Genomic DNA, 21,836 nt, shown 5'->3' with positions numbered 1-21,836 from the left:
TTAGGTGTTTGTTTTAACTTTTCTTTTATATGGCAGTTTGTGTTTTTAGGCAAAATCTCAGTCTTCTTTCTGAGAACTACACGTACAAAAGTGTTTATAAGTAACATGAAACAAGCAAAACTATGAGAATGAATTCGTTGGCCTCCCTGCTGTTGATAGAAATACAGGCTGAAAAAACTTTCAGTGACTGTTTGAACTCAATAAGTGACTTTAACGTAGATCTCTATATATGTACATTTAAACAAAATCAGTGCAGACATGCGCTAATAAAAGTAATGAGTTACAGTGGTGGAAAATAATTAGTTCCATTCACTCAAGTGCTGGATTTAAATTCAATTTTGAGTCACTTGTATCCTACTTAAGTGTTTTCATTTGCAGCTACTTTATTCTTCTCATCCACCTCAAGTCTGACACAAATACTTTATGATCCACAACTTCCAATAGATAACTTTAGTCCCTAGTTATTTTGTAAAATTTAGTTCAGTAACACAAAATATAATCAACAAATAGATGAATATCAGATCAAGACAAAACTTTGTTGACCATTGAAGGGAAATTCACAAACTCTCCAGCAGTTAAATCGCTTTTACCACCTTCAGCATTAAAGTGATGAACACGTAGATGCAGCAATAATTTAAATGTAATAATATTATAATTAGTCTGGAGTATTCCATTCTGTATAATGTGCATTTTTACTTTTGGAACATAAAGTACATTTCAATGCCAATACTTTTGCACTTAAGTAAAAAAAATGTAAATGCAGGATGTTTACTTGTAACTGAGTATTTCTAAAGTGTGGTATTACTACTTTTACTTACAAGTACTAGATCTGGGTACTTCTCATATCTCTGCTGAGTTATGTATCAGTTCCTTAGCTGAGGTATAACGTAGGCCTACAGGAGACATGAGCAAATGAAGTTTTCTTGGTTTCAACTGAGTCTGTTCGGCTGACAAAGCACAAGATCGGGATGATTTATCAAACACGACCAGTAAAACGGCAAATTTCTGCAAAAAAAACACCCAAAATTGCGGAGATCTGTGACACTTAGCCCGGCTGCCTTACAGCGCATCTCCACCTAGTGTTCAATTTCTACACATGTACACAAAACATTTAACAGAATGAAATTTGACAAGATGTTGATTATAAAAATAGAGGCTTACAAATGATTCACTGGTGTTCCTTCATGAGGAAATTTCTTCATAAAGGATATTTGTTGAAGTTTGTGTTTCTCTTACGCCTAACAGTGTTCCCACATTTCATTAAAAAATTAAATTCAGATTTGTGCAGTCATGATATCAGATTGCCACCTGATTCTTATGGTCAGCAGTTCAGGACAACCAGGTGTTTGTAATATCTAGAGAAAGTTTGAATAAACAAATAAATTATTCACTGGTTCTTTTGGGGCTGCAAGGTGGCTCGGTGGTTAGCATCGTTGCCTCACAGCAAAAAGGTCGCTGGTTCGCGTCCCAGTGAGGACACCCGAGATCTTTCTGTGTGGAGTTTGCATGTTCTCCCCGTGCAGCGTGGGTTCTCTCTGGGTTCTCCGGCTTTCTCCCACAAGGTCCAAAAACATGTTGAGGTTAATTGGTGATTCTAAATTGTCTGTAGGTGTGAATGTGAGTGTGCTTGGTTGTCTGTCTCTAAGTGTAGCTCTGTGATGGACTGGTGACTTGTCCAGGGTGTCCCCTGCCTTCACCCTAAGTCAGCTGGGATAGACTCCTGCGATCCTAGTGAGGATTAAGCGGTGTATATATGATGGATGGATGGACTGGATCTTTTGGACTCAAAATACAAGTGAAGGGAGGTTCTGAGTGAGTCTGTATAGCTGTACTGTATGTTGTTTCTGTGGAATGTCAACCAGATAGCTAGCAGTGCTGGATTATTCACGACATCATCAACATGACATCGACTTTTCATTTTTAAAAGTATCATTGTTATCAGCGATACGTCACAATCGCAACACTCCTGATTCAAATGTGGTTTGATTCAGTAAAGCTAAACAAAAAACTGATAACTCAAGAAATGATTAAAAAAATCTTGCACATTTTTATTGTGATGGAAACAGTCATGCTACACAATAGTCACATTAATTGACAGCAAAACTACATTAAAATAAAAAAAAGTGCTGTTGTTACTCCGAACTCAATGCCCGGTTAGATGAGATGATTATTACCTTATTGCTGAATTATTCTCATAGTTTAGAGATAGAGACCGCCAACAGTACTCGCTACCTGTATCTCAAATAGCCTTCTCATAAAAATATCAACAATGAACATATCGAATAAAAAAAGAAAATAGAACAGAATCACAATAAATAGCCATTAGTGTTCAAAACTTACAGTAAAATAGAGCAGCTATTGCTGTAAACAACATTGTGTTAAATAAAAACAAATCAAAAAGAGGAACAGGATTGGGCAAGCAAAAGTCTTACAACATGCCATGCAACTGGCAACTCTGGATTCAGAAGATCTAGTGTGCGAGGAATGTGAGGAGCTAACTTCCACCTCTGATCTCAGTACCTTCAGAGCTGCTTTGTACCGTTTCTCAGATCAGCAGGTGAACGCAGACACACAGTTCTGATGTAGAGGTCACATGTTCAGGCGTTTCATGATGCATTTGCCATTAATTGTTAGTACGTCGGTATTTTAAATATGATTCTCACTCCTTTGTTATTCCAGTGTTCCAGTGGATTTAGCTTCCAATGCACTTAAATGCATTTTAATGCCCAACACTAAGCGAACGGATCGCTTCACACCCGCCGTTGCAACCCTCCTGCCCCAGAGACCCCACAGTATTCAGTAGTATAATGCAAAACAATTGCTCTAGTGCAAGTCTAACCAGATTATTAACAACAGCCTGTCATATGAAACTATAATCTCATGATAGAAAAATGCCACAAAATAATTTGCAATGCAGCTGATTGGTTAACAAAAAAAACAAAATACAACAGAGAAACATTTGAAAATGCTGAAAGACAAGGTATGCCGCACATGACTGAAACTGTAATCAAATTAAAAACAAATTTTAAAAAAAAGGCATACAAAGTCATTGGTGTAGCGATGGCAATACAGCTGAGGTCAGTAACGTGTATTATTTGAGACAAAGTGTCGTACATTATGCTGACCACACGGGGGCAGACTAAGACAGGGAGACAGTACAGTTGGATTCTCGCAACAATCACATGTAGTGTTTTCACTATAAAATTATAAATAGAAAGCACACATGCACCTACTTGCACGCACTCACGCACACACACACACACACACACTCATAAGTTAGAGCCGTCATCGCTGCGTGGCTAAAAAGTGAGGAATGGTCACCTTTTACCCTGTAGAAGAAGTAGCCTCCCTGCTGCTACAGAGGAAGAAGAGGTGGAGGGCTTGTGCTCTTTGTTCGATTTCCAGGATAGCGGCCCACGTTAGTCGCACAGCCTGCGAGAGTTTGGTCTGTTTGTTTGACAAATATAATTCCGTGGAGGTTTCATTGCTTGATTTACCGTCGTCGTGGTCGCTGTGGTGCAGCTGGTTTTAGGAAAGGTTAAGAGGCAAGAAAAGAAGTCTTTAGTCCAGCTCGCCTTCTGTATGTCTCTGCCGCCCTTCCTTCTGATCTTTTGACCTCTGCCTAGCACTGCCAGGGGTCACCCAGGGGCATCTTGGGAACCTGGATGTGCATCTCCACGGGGCGGTCGGGTGGACGGTCCCTCCTGTAGGTCACTGTCTTCTCGTTGGTTGTTGGAATGTATGACAGATCCTGGTGGGGGGGGAGGCAAAAATATGCAGTCAGTTATAGCCGCATAAATGAATGTATGGATGCACACAGTCACAGTGAAACCCATGATGCTTATAGGAAGAGGGGGAAGTCAGAAACAATGCAGTGTGTAGGCGAACATATCAATTGTACCGTTGTCATAATGCAACCTAGACTAATGATGTGTTTATGTTATGTGGGATGGATTAAAAAGAAAGTTTTTATGTTTATGACTCGGTTCACTCAGCACGGTTGCACGCTTAGATGTGAATATCCAGTATTTTCATGCAAAAACTACGTTGAGCTTGCCAAGATTATCCAAATTATAGCTACGTATCTTAGTTTTACTGAAGCTCCCCTCAGAACCACAGAAGAGCAGTTGTGTTTTTCCTGACCTTATGACTAATAAACTAACTCTGATGTGTAAAATTACTGGAATGCTCCTTTAACAGCAGCCGCTTCCCTTTCGCAGATTTCATAAAACTGTAGAGTAACCATTTGTTAGATTATGTAAGCACTGAGGAAGTAGGTACAGCTTAGCCACGCAAGCCAAACCTCATGATGATGTGCATTAAACTTCCCATGAGATCATAATGTTGCAATTGAAATATCAGCGGGGAACTGTCACCCATGTAAGACCAATTAGCATACGGGCTGTAATCTTCCGTGTCACGCACAATAAGCGAGGGGTTTTACATGCTTACAAGCCACGCAAAAAACAATTTAAAGTGTGCATATCTCCAGAAAGCCCCCCCCTCCCCTCCTCCATCTACAAATATTCCACCCTCTCCTTCTTCTCAAAGGTGCTGTATGTCATCGGAAGGTCACAAATCTGGAAACTGTAGATGGTGAGCTGGGAGTTGAGAGGAAATGTAAAATACAGCTGCACCTCTAAGAGCGGACTCGAATTTCTCACTCCTGGTTTCAGCGGACAGTACCCGTTAACATAAATATCCTAAAGAATTAACGTGTCCCTAAGGCCGCCGAGGGCTCCGGGGAGACGCCTCGCCTCCCTGCAATTAAAATCCCGCTGTGCTGATGACCACCTAGAGCGTGCTTGACATTTGAGCGCTGACCTTTCCAGTGCAGTGGTAGCCGCCGTCTTCGGCAGCGCCCCCTGGTGACAGGCTCCTCTTCTGCAGCAGCAGCCGGGACACGGCCACCACCACCAGGCCGCACAGCACCGTCAGGGCGCACACGCTCAGGAACGTTCCCACCAGGCGCCCGCTGCTGACACACTCTGTGAACACACACGGCAACACACACATAAGGCTTCGCTGTGGACAGCTGTGCATTTGAGCAATTTAATACTGAACTTTTTGATTCTCGTAGATTAATCGTAGCAACTGAACTTGCTTGAGTTCATTGAAAACGTTTCCCCTCTCGTCCAAGAGGCTTCATCAGTTCTGACTGACTAGTTGGTCGTTAACGACCCACATAACGAGGGGGAGGAGCAACAAACCCCCATTGAAACCAATACTCCAGTGTTAATGGCTCCTTTAAGAAATAAGTATGTGGAACTCCCAACTAGTCAGTCAGAACTGATGAAGCCTCTTGGATGAGAGGTGAAACGTCTTCAAGGAACTCAAACAAGTCCACTTACTACTATTAATCTACGAGAATAACCATGACCTGGATGACTGAGAATCTTTACAGACCTAATGCTGAACTGCTGGTCTGGATACGCAAACACTTCTGTATTTAAACTGCTGTAAATTATTGGATCCTGAAGAAACGCTCTCTCATCTTGCTTGTACTACTGTGTATGTACAGCAACATGACAATAAACTTGATTTGATTTCACTGTAATGAGTAAAAAGCAATAATACAAAATACTGCAAATTTAAGAAATCTAAACGCACACATGTATCAGCACATATATGCACCGCAATTTGTACAGCAAAAAGACGTACAGCTACACATTCACAGATCCCTCATGACTGCACACAAAACCAACACACACTCCCATATTTGTATTAGTGAAAACCCTCATTGACATAATGCATTCCCCAGCCCTTACTTAGTCCTCCTCCTGCAGAAAAGTGATTCAGTGCTCAGATTATTCACCTAAAAATTTCCAAATGTCCTGCATTACAAGTCCTACTTATAGTGAAGTTGTAGAAAAACCACCAGCAGAATGTACCAAAAAGAATTCAAATAAAAGTACTTTGTTGTTGATACTGATTGCCTCAGCCAATGAGGTTGTAATGTTTCATTGCTGTTTGTTTGTGAGCAAGATTACGCAAAAACTAGTTTCATGAGAATTGGTGCAGAGGTGGAGCATATACAAAGAAAGAAAGTTTGGTGGACATCCAGATCAGTTTATTTAAAATTGCCCCAAAAAAACCAAAACAAAGTTGCATAAAGTGGAAATAATCAAGTTGAGTACCTCCAAACTTTACTACAGCGCATACCTAAGAGGGTTATTTTCTGCACACAGAGCCCAGTGAGCAGCAGCTGTACCAGCGGGGCTGTCCTGAACAGTTAGCTGGCTGTGTATCTGCTGGGGAGCATGTGTGGATGACGGGCTGATCCCTCAACACAAAGAGCCCAAAGAGCGCTCTGACATTTTGTAACTGGGTTACCATGGAGACCTGGCTCCTGCTGCACCCGGGAGGAGTGGGCGTGAGCAGGAAGAGACTGTCCCGTTGGGTGGAGGGGGGCATGAGGGGATAGGGGGAGATGCAGTGAGTGCTGAGGTGGAGGGGGGGGGGGACGGACGCACAATGAGCGGTGCTGTTCCAAAAATTGGGGAGGCGGGGATGAACTGTAACACTTGGATGTGCGACCTTGTGTGTGTGTAACCCAGGCCCATGTGTGAGATGGTGGGTTTCAAATTATGTGCGTGAGTATGTGTGTGTGTGTGTGTGTGTGTGGCTGAGAAAACGAAGAGAGTGAGCTGGGAACTGAGGGGAAATGTAAAATACAGCTGTAACACTGACAGCAGGCTTGCTGACTCAAATACACCAGGGTGTAGTAGCGCAGCAATGGTAGCAACGGAAGTGACCTGGAATGAGAGCATGTGTGCGTGTGTTGACTTTATACCTGGTCTTGTGCTGATGTGGAGCTGCGTCCGACCGGACTGAGAGCTGGTTTGAAAGCGATAGCGACAGCTGTCCTTGCTGATGTACATGCACTGAATCCACATCTCTCCTGCTTGACCTGGACGTGCAGAGAAAGGAAGAGAGCTGTGAGAGATGCCAAAGACACCGACCGAGATCAAGATCCAGCAGCCATAAAGAGTCCTGGAGGATTACTTAAATGAAAGAGTAGCATGACCAGAGACATGCTGTGTGTTCTACAGCTCTTCATTCCTCACAATAACACTGAATCAGTCATTTTTAATTATACTAAAATGAAGGATTTCATTAATAATTCACTTGAAAGGCGTCACAAATCACCAGGCCTGTTTGTCTCCTTTAGCTCGTTGCTTTGTTTTTCTCATCAGCTCCTTACCGGCCTCATTTGTTTTGGACAAAGTCAGAGTTAGTGACTGTCTGGTGAACACAGCATTTTGCAGGAAGAGAGAGAGAGAGAGAGAGATATCAATTTCAGGAGCTGGTGGAGACCAAAACAGAGCTATAAGGAGAGTGAATATTGAGCTTGTTGTTTGTCGTGACTATAAATCACTTCAATTCAGTTGTTGTCATGTTGTTCTGTGTCTGCTGGATGTGTTAAAGGGTAACTGTGTGCTAGCTTGTTGGGCTTAGTAACTTTATATGTCAGTGATATTTACAATATTGACAATAACCATGTCTTTAAAAAAGAAATATTTAAACAAATTATTAATACACATATGTAATTGTTCTGACTCCTGTCAGGCACTGAAAAAGTTAAGTTCCCCCTGCTGGTGATTATCAGTTACTGCACCTTTAAGGGTCAGGCACTTTAAGTGTGCATGCATAAGCTGGAAGTGCTCCACCACAGAGAGTTGGTTGTCGGAGTCTTGGAGTGGAACCAACAGTGAGTACAGATGATTGTTTTGGTTGTTTGTGGCACTTTGATCTGGAGGATGGCATTTGAGGTGTTTGTTTTGTGTCACGGAAACCGTGCTAGCGATGCTAATGCTAATCGCGGCGCTAACCGTTAGCATGAGGCTCGTTGTTAATGTTATATGCTATGTTTATATGTGAACCATATGACTGTTTAGTACACTGTTACCTGTGGAAGCATAGTGGTGTTGCATATATGTAATTTCAAATTGTAACATTGTTTGTATGTCATTGTGTTGCAGTTTTACAAAAAAGTACTGAGAAGATTCAGTAAAGCAGCTTCGTTGGAATCTACTGGGTCTCTCAAGTTTGTTCGCTATCTGTCAGCCAGTACAGAATAGTAATGTTCTCCAAAATATATAACAGTTATGGTTACAGACTCTTTCTCCATCTCCTTGCCACTATGAGTATAACTCATTTACCAAAAAAGAGACAAAACACCTTGTAAACTAAGTTAAAGATGACTTTAACCAAAAGCACTGTTTTGTTTTCAAATTTTTCATAAACATCATGCTGATATCATTCAAATGAATTGTTTTGTGCATGATAATCATGTTTTGAAAATCTGATATTTGCCAAAAATGAACACCCAATAGAACTCTTAGGTTTATAGTCAAATAGTAAATGAGAATTGTAATATTTTTTGGCTGAAGCACAAGCTCAAATGGAGCCAATGCTTTAAATTAAAGCAACAAAAGCGTCTCATGGCTGCTATTTTAAAATTAACTTCCCTTTGACCCACAAAACTGCAAAAGATTCTGCAGACTACACCAGCTGTACCTGATGCATCATCCGTGTAGCCGACCAGCGGAGCGCAGGTGTTGTTGCAGTGTCCCACCTCGTTTTGTGTGAGGCCATGGGAGAGGTGGCAGTCAACACACTTCCTGAGAGACACACACACACAAAATAAATTACAAATGTGCAATTAGCTCTGTGTGAGCTCCCATCATACTTTGCGGTAGTGAACAGAAGCTGATTAGTACCAGTGCGACTGGCAGCTGCTTTGACAGGCTGGACATCTCTCACAGAAGTCTCCGGAGTGTTGGGGGTCGTCACACACACATTTGCCGCACACACACCTGCCTCGCCCGCTGCAAAGCAAGCCGTTCGGCGACTGGCAGGTCGCCGTGGAGACGGGACAGCCACAGCTCTCACCTGTCCAGCCGTCCTCACACACACATTCGCCTGACGCGCACACACCTCGACCTGAGAGGGTAAAAACACAGACAGGAGGAAGAGGTGTTACAGAAATGAATTCAAAACTGCAGATGAAGTGATTTCATTGTTGCGTTTTCATTTCTCGTGACATCTGTGTGAACTGAATGAAGCGTGTCCCTCTTACTTCCACACAGCAGCCCCCCTTCGTACGGACAGGAGAAATCGTCCATCTCGCAGTATTTCCCGTACACCGTCCCGAGCCTGCTCTGCTCGCACACACACCTCCCGCAGTCGCACACTCCTCGGCCGCTGCACTCCACGTCAGACCCATCTGCTCTGCAGCTCCAGTTCGGGTCTGTGCTTGAGTCCTTCATCAGTCCTTGCTCCTGCCTCAGCTCCTGACGGGAACCTTCTTGGGTTCGTGTGCAAGGTGATTGGTTGTCGTCATGGCAACGTCCAACTGGTCCACAACTGCACTGACATTTAGAGTGGACCCTGACGACAGTGGACTCGTTGTAACCCACAGGGTGGACCATCACTGTTATGTCTTCATCCTCACCGTCGTCGGGACAGGAGTGCTGACCAATGGTGATGTTGAAGTAGGCCTGCACAGCACAACAAAGGAGTGAAAAAACAGCAATAGGGGGATCTTTAAAGGTTTTCTTTTAGCAGTCCACCATGATCAAGCTCAACAGCTTTTGGATAGACTGCTACAAGATTCTGTACATTCATGACCCTCCGACTATGTTGTGTTCAAAATTGCACACTACATACTACAGCTGCCCCTGACAAAGTATGCAGTGTCGCCTGCACTGTTTATACAACTAGGACGTACTGTTTTGTCATGATAGTTCTTCTGAAGCTTTGACTGTCTTACTCATTTATTTGTCACATCTGTATGTGAAAATAACTGTAATCTGTTTGTGTGCTCTCAAGCTTGTTTATACTCGTCTGAGACACTGTGACATATTTTCCGCTGTTTTCCGTCTGTGGGTCAGAATGGCCAGAACAGCAGATGTGGTTGGACATTCTGGTATTTTTGGCACACTACATTCGGCATACTTTGTTTTGGGACACACTGGAACTTTATCTGGCACACTATACAAACTGTTGCACATAAAGTTGGAATATATTTTGTTTTCAGGCACATTCCTCTTTTTAGTTCTATTTATACACACTATAATCACTTTTGACCATGACCAATGATTACTAACTGAGTCCCGGTTACCAGGTGAAACGAATTCTGACTTTGGGATCTGACTGAAGAGTGGGACGTCCTGCCCACTGACATCATCAACAAGCTTGTGGACAGTATGCCACCATGTCTTTACGCATTGATTCATGTCAGGAGAGGCCATACTCAATATTAGTGACTGAGTAACATTTGAATGAGTAATATTGGACATTCTAATGCATGGAATCCCCTCAAATATGTGTTTCCTGTTAAATTGAACAAGGTTGAGAAATTGACACAAAACCCTTAATCCTATTGTTCAATACCTCAAACGTAGTTTAACCTCTTAAGACCTGGCATCCACATGTGTGGACATCACATTTTGGTTTACATTACCACAGTAGTAAATTAAAAAAAAAAAAAATCATTACTTTATTATTGTTATTTGATTTTATTCTTTATTTTTTAATATATTTTTTTTATTTAAAAAAAATATATATATATTAATATATTTTTCTTTATATTTTTTATTTTTCATTCTCAAAGAGAAATAAAAAATACAAATCAAACAAGAGCTGGGTCTTAAGAGGTTAAGCCTGAGTACACAGTTTGCAAACATTCATTGTGGTTTAATTTTTACTGTGATATCAAGAAAGTTTTTAGAAGGTATACAAGAATATCTATCAAGAATAAATCACATTGTCACAATCATGTCATGAGAAGAGGTAAAAAAATATATTTTATTCCAACTTTACGGGCAACAGTGTAGTATGGTAGTATGGGTAGTGGATTAATTCAATGTTTTTTCTCTGGTGCCATCAAAAGATCAAAAATTGAATTTGTCCAAATAGTTGCACAACTTATGACACCCCTCAAAAGCCTCAGCTATACTTTGTGTTTAGTGCCATATTGCAAATGTTATTGTATCTGCTAAACATCTCATTGTAAGCATGTTACCACGCTGAATTTGACTGTCATTTAGGCCAAAGCAGTGCATCAGGAGCCTGCTGTTGCTTAAGAGATACTGTGTAGTTCCACAGTAATGAAACTGTAAATCTAAAAGAAAGGCCATCAGCTGAGCTACCTCTCATTGCAAAAGTATGGAAACCTCTAATAAGTCTTAAATAACTGGAGATAAGGAACCTTGAATAATTATCCTGTAGGTGTATGTGGCAGATGTGGAAAATTATGCATGCGAAAGCTGTGAATGTACAGTCGAGCCTCTCTCTTGATTTTTATCACCATTCTGGTAAGTGTCGGTACTTTCCAGCATTCTCTTTAATCCACCCTCGGATTAAAGGGCTGAGCTTCAGTGTCTTTTGTATAGTGAAGTAACTATAGAGCAGTGATTTAGTATCTTGGTGTTAAGAGCCCCATAAGGAAAGAAGCCTCACAGGCAGTTAAGGGAGTGAATAGCTAAACAATTTCCAAATGTATAAATAATGTTACAATTAGTACCAAAATGGGCCCTTTGTGGTTGTTTGAACTGAGCATTTAATGACAGCAACCTTTAGTAAAAATCATTCTGACTGCAGGAGACTTTTGCAGAACTGAGAAGTATCAAAAAGAGCTCTCTGCAGTCGTAAAGACTATTTATGGCTGTTTCTTTTGGTGGAAAACGAAACAGGTATCAAGCAGTGCATGTCCGGTGACCTATTTCTAAATATAAATGTCCCATTTGTTTGCCTGAAGGCTCTCATATTAAGCAAGGTAAGGATTTTAGGACAAAAAGGTCATGGAATCACATGGAAATGTTTTCCTGTTAAATACAGCCTGTAATCCGCTCAGCCCGGATTATTTACCAAATCTTTTCTGTCACGTAAAGCTCTCAGCAATGTGTGTGAGAGTGTATTTGTATATGTCAAAGTAATCCAATGCAACCAATAAATGTTCTGTGGCGTCTCGAGGAGCTTAATTCCAAGATTTTGGTATGAAACCTTACAGTGTATGAATCATGCAAGTGCTCTGTTGTGTACTGAAGGTGTGCTTTTTGTGTTTACCGTCTGGCCTGGCTGCACCCCCGAGCAGCTCCGGTCCTTAGCAGTGGCTCCGTCAGGACAGATTGGAGATACAGACACCCAGTACCTGCTGACTGCCTCATCCTGCACCGACACGGCCACCGCCACCTCTGACAGCAGCCTCTGGGCAGAGCGAGAGTGGAAAGAGATTGAAGTTAGTGCCTGATCTTAAGAGTTTCAACTTAGTGTGCTGCAATGTGGGCTAAGATAAAAGACAGGGGGAGGAACAGTGGCAATTTAAAATTTTAATGAACATAATCTGCGAGGGTGAAAAGTAATGAAGCAAGAATGGGAGGGAGAGAGACAGAGAGGGGGAACTCGGATTAATTAAAGTTGTCACATGTCGCCAGAAAGCCCTTATTGTCGCCCTCTCTTTCTTTCTGAAATACAGGGGGATTTATGGGAACAAGGAGGTGGGGCCAAAAATAGCATCTTTGTATTCGTCCCTGATTAGGACACATGGTTTCTGTGGGATCTGATAGCCATTATAATGCCAGCTTCTGTTTGGACTCTGCTGCTTGTGTATGCATGTGTGTGTGTGTGTGTGTGTGTCTGCACGTATGCGTGGCTGTGCACCCAGATCTGTGGATTCGGCAGATTCTCGAAGCAAACAATGGAGCGCTGTGCCGGAGGCAAGATTATAGCCCGGACCGCTGCCAGCTAAACAAACCCCTACTCTCACTCACACACACACAAATGAGGCTTTACCCGTCCTTAACCTGCTTTTCCCGTCTGTGTTTTTCTGGTTCATTAGACTTTTGGTAACCAAAAAAAACCCCTTTTTTCCCAAACTTTAGGACTTTAAGTTGCAAAGGATATTAGTCACACGTATTGTCTCGGTAATTCAAGCTTATCTTAAGACAAACGTACACGTCTGCAATACGGTTAAAAAAAACAAAAAAAAAACAAAGGACACTTTCAGGAATGTGGTATCAATGATTTCCAAGCATTTTCTGCAAGTAGGAGTTTGCTATTAGTCAGCCTGCATGATTAATACAAGTCCAAATGAAATCCAAGGTCATGTTGCCTCAGCACATCGGCCTCAACACTTTCATCTGTTGGTTCATGAATTCATCTGTTGCTGTGCTGCTCTGCTCGTCTGTCCAGCCTTTCTCGTGTTCCAGTCTTTGTCTAAAGAATGACCAAGTTAATGAGGGACCTAAAAGAGGAGGAATACATGAGCGCTTTGTACCTTGTATGCAGCCACCACCAGCTCTATCAGGTTCGGAGCCTGGAAGAGGCCTAACTTTCCCAGGTAGGAACCAGGAAGCAGGCGCACCAACTCCTAAAAAAAGTACAAGGAGATGATAGTAGAGAAATAAAACTGAAGGATGCAGATCAGCTCTGGAACAGCATGGTGAAGCTAGCAGAGATTTGTGTAGGTTCATGTGATCAGGAAGTTGGTCACTTGTTAAATCTGTTTCAGTGTATGTTTTTACACCTCACTATGTTGTAAGTGCACATGTGTCGGACAGATTACCTCATACCACTGGTACTGCTGCTTCTCCACAGCAAAGATGGAGTACATGTGGTTTTCAAGCAGCTTATCGGACAACTGACCCAAACTCGGATGGTCCTGCAAAGGAGACAAGCAAGGTATCAAAGTATTAAATTACCCATGATCATGATGTATCCATCTTTAAATGACGTGAATGCACTGTCGGATCAGAAATCTACAAAACTCATTTCACCCGCAGCCTTAAAACAAAGTCCATATTAATGTGAGATTACGTGAACTTCAAGAGGTTCGGCTAATCCTTCTCTCACCATCCTGGTGCTCCCCGTGTAGACGTTGTTCTCCAGGTGACACAGGCCGTCGTGAGGCGTGACGATCCCCGCCAGCCGGCTGTCCAGAGCCAGATGAGATGGTTGGTCGGTCATCAGGAGCAACAGACGTTTTGCCTCCGGCCTCCAACCTACCGCCCCCTGAAAGGCAGATACGGAAAAAAAATCAAGACATCATGTTGTGCTTAGCTCAGACCACAAAATGTCTGTTTTTTACTGAAGCAGCTTCACAGATTCCCCCCATTGTTATGCTCTTAAATCACTCGTTATCGACATTCGTATCGACTGATGTGGCAAAAATGCGCATGCTTCATATTTTAGAGATTTACAAGTGTGGTAGAAAAAAATGCACATTCAAACATTTTAGTCATCTGAGCTACATTAGTTTCCATGATGATCAGGTCTTTCTGCAATGCCCAATTAAAGGAAAAGCAGCAGAAGTTCTTGTTTGAGCCAGAGAGACTCCCTCTTTATGTCTGTGACTAATCATAGGCAGTGTGAGAAAATGGGACTCTGTGTGCATGTGTGTATATTTAAGGAAAGTTAGTGAGCGTATATGTAGGCCTGACATAATGGAGAGTCTATTTCGAGAGTCATGACCACCGTGGTGTCTCCCTGCAAGCTGGCTACTCATTGCCCCCTGCACGGCGTGACTCACGGCCCCCCTGCTGCTGTAGTGTAAGCAACTGTGACCGTGTGTCTGCTATTGCCCGGCAGTGGTGTCATTACTTCGTAGGCATCCAGTGGCAACATCCACTGCTGAGTCAGAGTGCCACCACGCTCCCAGAATAAATGCCTCATTCACTGTCATGCATACTCACCAAATTTCAAAATGAAAATGCCCCTTTAGATTTATATGTATGAATGTACACATGTGTGACAAATTAAAGGAAAAACTGACGTAAAGCGTCTCAGTAAGGGGGCTGTGTCACCACATACTGGCAGAACTGCTTCTAAGCTCCTAAATACCGCACCCTCCTTCCAACATATATTCTTTATTCAGTGTTTTCATGATGAAGATAGACAGCGCTGTTTAACATGTCGCTCCAAAAGCTCCAAGAAGTGGAGATTCAGATCTGGTGACTATGAAGGCCATGGTGTATGATTCACATCATTTTCCTACTCATGAAACCAGTCCGTGACCCCTCCAGCTCTGTGGAACTCCCTTGAGTCTTAATAACTCCCTTGAGGACAGAAATGTTTCATCACAGGATGAAAGCAATCACTCAGAGCAACTTCATATTGATGTACAACGACCCTTCCTTCGAAGCAAAAACGAAACCCTGCTACCAAAATTTCCCCCACAGAGCTACCAGATCACCTCGCTGTAGGGGTCGAACATATGGTGAAAGATGACTCATCTGAGCAAATTGCTTTTTTTCCCCACATCTCTGTAGATGAATGTCTCTGGTTGTTGCATCACTCAATCCATCCATCCATCCATCCATCAGGTTTTCTCTGCTTGTCTAGGAGTCGGGTCACGGTGGCAGCAGGCTATAAGCAGAGCATTCCAGACGTCCCTCTCTCCAGCAACATTTTCCAATCCTCCTGGGGGATCCAAAGGCATTCCCAGGCCAGATGAGATGTAACAATCCCTCCAACGAGTTTGGGGGTCTACCCCGTGGTCTCCTCCCAGTTGCTCCTGCCCCTAAACCTCCAAAGGAAGGTACCAAGGATGCATCCTGAACCAACTTTACTCCGACCTCCTCACCTTATCTCTAAGAGTGAGTCTATCCACCATATGATTGAAGCTCATTTTGGCAACTTCTTCGTTCTTATTCTTTTCGTCACAAACAAGAGCTCTCAAGTGTAGATGAGAGTTGGAACAAATACATATACTGACTACTTTAACTTTCAGCTCAGCACATGTGAGCTCCCAATCGCTTTCATGGGAGATAAGTGAACTTCATTCACCTAAAGAAAAGCTGCTCTTCTGTTCTTTCTAACATATGGCAACAATACAAAACATCCCAGTCATCAGATGTGAGCTGTCGACCACAAGTTGTGCTCTACTTTGCTGGTGTGCTTCCCACACATCTATATGCACTTTAGTCACTGCTAATAAAACACTACCAGGTTGAGCAGTCACTGTGACTGAAGCTCCTGTCATCTGTGCCTCAACAATGAACCCGCCTTCAAAGACACTCAGATCTTCTCCTCTTGTCATCTTGATTCAAAATCAGACTCAACTGCTTAGTATTTTTAAAACTGCCACAAAACATGATTGTAATTTTAAGATGCAGAGCACCTTTGTAGAAGTGTCTGCTGTGTTTTTCATTCATTCAGTTTGTCCTCTAATTGCCATCTGTCTTCAAGCACATCAACACACACACTCACCTGGCAGACAGCAGCTTGCAGCATAGCATCGAGCCCTCCTTCAGGTGTGTCCATGTTACCGGAGATGCGCTGGCGCTTGATCACACGAGTGAACTCTGTTACGTTCCCAGTCATACTAAGTACGTGGTGAAAGCCGTGGGCTGGACGACAGCGGATCTCATAATCGCTGGTGGGAGACGACAAAACAGACAAAAGTTTTTAATTGCAACACTCAGGAATGCAGAACTCGGTGTTGTTGTTTTTGTCTCCCGGCACAGTTCATCATCATGACAGTGTTGCCCCCAACAACTGATGAGTCTCTCGCTGAGTCACACAAAATTGGGAGCAACTAATGAGAGCAGCCTGCTTGGATTTTTTTTTTTTTTGTAAAACACCACTCTTCTTTTCTCATTAAAAGAAAAAAAAAAGTAATCTGAGGAATATAACAGAATTTATAAGTGGTATAGATCTGTCCTATTCATAAGGTGAAAAATAACAAAATGAGCAATATTGAGAGGACTCATGTTGCTGTTTTTTAAAATATTAAATTCTGTCTCCTACCTGCAGGGGTTGCTGATCTTTGAGGGATGGACATTGATGTAAGGGGAGACAGGCTTGTCCACAAACGAGCCAAAACCAAGCCAAAGGTCTGAAGAGTGCTCCGTCATACGCAGGGACAGAGCTACGCCCACCGTCTTCAGCTGGACCACAGACAGAAAATAAAGATCCAAGGTAAAGATAAAGGTATATAGGAAGAGAGGAACGAAAGAGGTAAGAGCACACAAAGACACAAGAGGATAGGAGAGAGAAAAGAAAAAAAAATGAAGGAGGCACAAAAGAAGGAAAACAAGAGCATTCATTTATTTCAGAGGTTTTCTTTATGTACATAAATCAGGGTAAAATTAACATATTTTCTTTCAAATCTGTAGGCTGTGTAACAAATTTGTGATCATTGAGAATTAAAGTCAAATCTTGGGGAAAAAAACCACATTTCTCTCTGAGAAAACGAAGGGCAATGCGTCACCACTGACTCACTCTGCAGCAGAGTGACAGCTGCACGTTTTAACACCTACGTGATCCAGGTTTTCCTGCATCGAAGCCGACACATCCACCAAGTAGTACAGATCCACGGGGTAACGCTCCAGCTGCTTCACGGAGACTATGAAACTGGCCTCTGAACCTAGAAACACACACAAAAAGTTTACATTAGCTTTAGGAAACTTGGTATAAATGAGAAATCCAGTCACGTGCTGCACGAGGGAACCATGCACAAGTCTAGAATCGCCTGCGGCCTACCTGGTCTGAGGGTGATCCTGATGTCTCGTGGGGCCACTTGTGTGCTGCTGATCGTGGCGTTGACCTCCACCTTGGTCTCCGACTGCTCCATGAACTCCGGTCCACAGCCTCTCCTGCGCAGGTTCGCCGGCAGGTCGCAGCGTTGGCTCAGCCCCACTCCATTCAGAAAGTCCTGAGGGGTCAAACCAGGTCAAGATTTAAAATGATGAGTTTGGAAATGTGTCCCTAAAAAAAATATTTTCTAATACATAAATCATTTGCAATTTAATTTTTACAATAAAAACTCGTTTAAAATGTAAAAAAAAAAAAAAAAACAATGACAAGAAAAAAAAAGACACAGAACAGAAACCAGACAAGCAAGCTACATGTGAGATATCATCATAGTAATCTCATCTCACACAAACAAGTGGATCAAGTTGGCTGCCATGTAATCTCATAGGCCGGAGAAACCGACGCTGCCAAGTATGTGACCCTCGTGAATGTGTAATCTGTAGAATCTGTTCTGTATGTTTGCTTTACAGCTGTAATCCTTTCATTTGTATCGTGACCACATCTCCCCCTGAGCCAGTCTGAAGGAGGGAAGGACAGAAAATTTCGAAGTCAGTCAGATGGAAAATTGCCTGTACACTTGTTCCACTGTTTCTCACTGCGCCCATTCACAAACGTAGGCAGCGTAAACAACCGCAGCACACAGCTCGTGATGCATTTAATCTTCAGCCCCGCTGGTTTTGTTTGGTGATTTCTTTTTTGTTTTTCGTGTACTAAGTGATAAACCATTCAGCTAGAAAGTCTCATTTCACACAAGGAAACATGACAAATTGAAACCACTTTCACAGTTGCTCGCTGTGATTTCATTTTTCAATCCTGTCCCTTTTTATTGCGTTTGTATTGATCTGTGATGGAGTCACACCGATGTGAGAACCGGTGGCTGTTTTGTTACTTGACTCATCGGTTCGAAATATCAGGAAGAGATTTCTGCTCGTGTCGACTCATCCATGTGCAGATCGGTTCTCTGTGAGGAAAGGAAATCTAAGAAGGAGCTCAGATGGAGAACTCTGCATCGGTGGTCCTATTGACTTTTTCTTAATTTGATCAGCACTTTGTTAAGTGAGTCTTGATGTGTTGTAACTAACTCCCTGCCAGCTGCTCTAGCACCACATTAAAACAGCATCATGCCTTGTAGCTTTGGAGCGGATTAGTGACCTTTGGCGCTGCGAGGCTGTGAGAAACAGAGAAATTCAGCACAGTTGCACCAGAAATATACAAACAAACAGTTTAATGTGTGTAATTAAAGTTATTTAGTTATTAACCGGTCATGGGCCTGACTGGTATGAATCCATGTCAAGAGCATGACACGACTAACAACATCATACTATAAGGAATGAAACTAAATTGGTATTGCGGCCACTTTTAAAACAGAAAATCCAACAGCGCTAGCAGGCAAACAGTCTAAAAGCAGCTGCAACTGTAGTTGAATACGTAACCATGACCTGAGCCTTATGGTCATGCATGTGGCTTTAATTCACCCCACAACAACTCTGAACACTGAGAAGTTTCAGACTGACTTCGCGGGACTTTCCTTGCAAAGGTTGCCCCCCTTTTTACAGAATGTTAACAGGCGCATGTGAACATGCATATTTATACTATATGCATATTCAAGTGTGTTAGTTTGTCGTGCTCGTCCATGCACGGCTATGTGAGTTTTTGTTTGTGTGAGCGTGTGGGAGGTTACAGAAGTGACGTCTGAACACACACACACACACACACACACCACTGAAGCCACCCCCGATTGGTGACGTCAGAGAGGTTCACAGGGTGGGAAAGCACCTGAAGTCTGTAAAACACACACATGTTGACAGTCTGGTCTAGCCGGTGTAATTTCTACGAGTGAGTGTGTGTGTGTGTGTGTGTGTTGTGACTGGCGTGGCAGACTTTACGGCCTCTCAAGGCTGATTCAGGGTGGGCTCTTTACAAGACGGGCTGACCAAAAAGACAGATACACACAGGGATGCAGTGATATGCGCGAGTGTCGAGACTAAACACATGGACAGAAGGCGGCTCTGTCTCTGTGAAAACGTGCATGAGAGCAGACTGTCACAGAGGTCACGCTGCAGGCCACGCAGCTCAAACATTATATTCACATTTGTGGATGGCATCAAAGCCGAGCCGAGGAATGCTGCTGAATGTCTGCCACGTTCGCATATTTTCTTTGGCACACGCGCACACTTTTATACACATTCCCACCTCCTTGAAACACCAGGCGCACTGTGGTCCACGTCTGAGACAATCTGTGCAAGAAGCGACGCTGGGCGACCAACACGCACTGGCACCTGAGGACACAGAGATGAGAGGGGGGGGAAAAAAAGAGGCGTTAGAAGTAAGAGAAGACAGTGGAGAAAGAGAGAAGAATCTAGGATTAGCATATGAAAGAACGTGTGTGTCAACACTCATTAGCCGTGCAGCCGAGGCCCCCTGCGGATATTTAGAGATCTGGTGCTCACTCCTGATGATCGAAGCACCACTTCAGCATCTTATATGGGGGCTATTCATGTGTGGATCAGTATGGGAGTGTGGGAACAGGTGCTTGAGTTGTCAGAGAGGGGTGAAACATTCACACACTGATTCACGCATCGTATCATGACTCAATCAGCATATCCTGCATCTGATGTGTGTTTTCCTGGAGTGACACTACAACAAGTCATTCAACTTTTACGCAAAAAGAAAACAAAAAAAATGCAGAAAGGAAGATTTTAGTGGGTGACAAAGGGCACAAAAGAAAGGACCTAGGGCTTCCTGTAATGGGATTAATGATTTATTGGGGCGATTTATCTGCTGAAATCCAATTTTCCGGAGCCATTTCAGTGAGCTGTAGAGATGGAATGTAGGACAGAGAAAGGCTGCAGGTCTCACTGTGTCTAACAGCAGACACTATCAACCCACTATGACCCAATTAGCAGTCTGGCCTCTGGCAACAACAACAGAAGAAAAAAAAAAACTCCTGGAAAGGTGATGCACTTAAATTCCAATTAGAAATGATCAATACAGGCTGAACCAAGAGGCTGGAAGGTTCAGTTTAGAAATGATTGCTCCTCCTCACCTTGCTGTGCTGTGATATGTGCCAATTTATTTATAAGCTTAAAAGAGCTAGTTTAAAAGGAGAGAAAACTTCTGATGGGGGAGTCTTCCACACACGGCCCCCCTGTAGAGAGGGATGCTGCGCAGTGATCAGCTCGACATGATGCAGGCTAATTGCTGGGATATGATGTAATTGGCCCCTAATGAGGCTTCACTCACCGGCGCTGGAGGCTCCTGCGCACAGAGCGACGGTCAGGCAGCAGAGGAGCAGGAGGCGCACAGGGACGTATGTGCGCAGCCAGGAAGTCATATTATCCTCTCCAACGCCGGGTGGCTGACCGGAGCGAAAGCAGCGAGTAGGAGGAGACACACGGAGCTTTTACGGCTTACTGGAGACGAACCGGAGGAGACCGAGAGGAGGCACCGTGCGTCCGCCGCCGCACGAACAATAGCCGGGAGTGCCGGACCGAGCCGCGGGACATTGTTGTTCACCCAATAAACCCCTCTCTAATCCCGGAGAGGTATTCAGCATCCCCTCGCCGGGTCAAATCAGCTTACAAGCGCGCTCCCCCCGTGGACCACGAGAGGAGGTGAAGCGGTAGGATGCGTCAGCTCCGAGTCCCTCCATCTATCTCCCGGTCAGGTGTGCGACGTGTCTCCCCGCGATGGTCTCACTGAAGTCTCATCCCGGGACGGTCCACGCCGGAGTCGCGCACACACGGGGACACCCAATCAGAGCAGGCGGCGCGCATCGACATGCTGACTGAACATCACGCACCAAAAGCGGCAGGATGACCGCGTTTTAACCGCTGGACTGACTCAGGCGAGGCGGTGCCATGGCAACGATACGCTGTGTATCAGAGAGTTAAAGAGGGAGGGAAGAGAGACAAATAAGGAGAGAGAGAGAGGGAGAGAGAGAGAGAGGGAGGGAGAGAGAAAGTGCTTACTACACGGAGTTGTGGTGCGCTGCAGTCCAAGTGAACCGTGAATTGAACGCTGGTGTTATATGGCTTCTTGAGGGAGCTATTTAACAGCACCGGGGGCTCCTGTGTTGTGTGAGTGTGGATGGATGATGAGGGGGGTGGGAGCTCCTGCAGAGGGGGGTTCACAAGCTGGTGCTACAGGCGGAGGAGGAGGAGGAGGGGGTCCATTGTGCGCAGATTCCAATGACATGGAGTAACCTCGACTCGCCGGCTGCTCCGCTGAGCAGGAGCCAAGTACTTACTAAACAACGCAGGAAAACAGAGCCACGCTATGACAAAAGACACGACAGG

The 21,836-nt window shown here is 43.7% G+C and overlaps 1 protein-coding gene across 1 annotated transcript; it reads right to left on the bottom strand.

Moving 5' to 3' along the window:
* Positions 1 to 2,024: 2,024 nt before the first annotated feature.
* On the bottom strand, positions 2,025 to 21,250 carry itgb8 (integrin, beta 8). Its single transcript, XM_008298208.1, has 16 exons — positions 20,782 to 21,250; positions 19,732 to 19,817; positions 17,488 to 17,659; positions 17,265 to 17,371; positions 16,753 to 16,892; positions 16,213 to 16,378; positions 13,858 to 14,016; positions 13,571 to 13,666; positions 13,283 to 13,375; positions 12,073 to 12,213; positions 9,083 to 9,503; positions 8,724 to 8,946; positions 8,521 to 8,624; positions 6,794 to 6,910; positions 4,825 to 4,988; positions 2,025 to 3,751 (listed from the first exon to the last, which is right to left on the bottom strand). The coding sequence occupies exons 1-16, from the start codon at positions 20,870 to 20,872 to the stop codon at positions 3,623 to 3,625; spliced, it is 2,409 nt and encodes an 802-aa protein (XP_008296430.1). The 5' UTR covers positions 20,873 to 21,250; the 3' UTR covers positions 2,025 to 3,622.
* Positions 21,251 to 21,836: the final 586 nt, after the last annotated feature.

Source organism: Stegastes partitus, unplaced genomic scaffold, assembly GCF_000690725.1.
Source record: "Stegastes partitus isolate 25-593 unplaced genomic scaffold, Stegastes_partitus-1.0.2 Scaffold1294, whole genome shotgun sequence".
NCBI lineage: Eukaryota > Metazoa > Chordata > Actinopteri > Pomacentridae > Stegastes > Stegastes partitus.
Note: the sequence above shows the minus strand (reverse complement) of the source record. Positions and strands in the feature narration are given on the sequence as shown.

Coding starts and splice junctions, on each gene's coding strand:
- itgb8 (XM_008298208.1), bottom strand. CDS start 20,872: ATGACTTCCTGGCTGCGCACATACGTCCCTGTGCGCCTCCTGCTCCTC. Junction 6,911..8,520: donor CTACACGGATGATGCATCAG/GTACAGCTGGTG, acceptor CTGCACGTCCAG/GTCAAGCAGGAGAGATGTGG. Junction 4,989..6,793: donor CCACATCAGCACAAGACCAG/GTATAAAGTCAA, acceptor GTGTGTTCACAG/AGTGTGTCAGCAGCGGGCGC.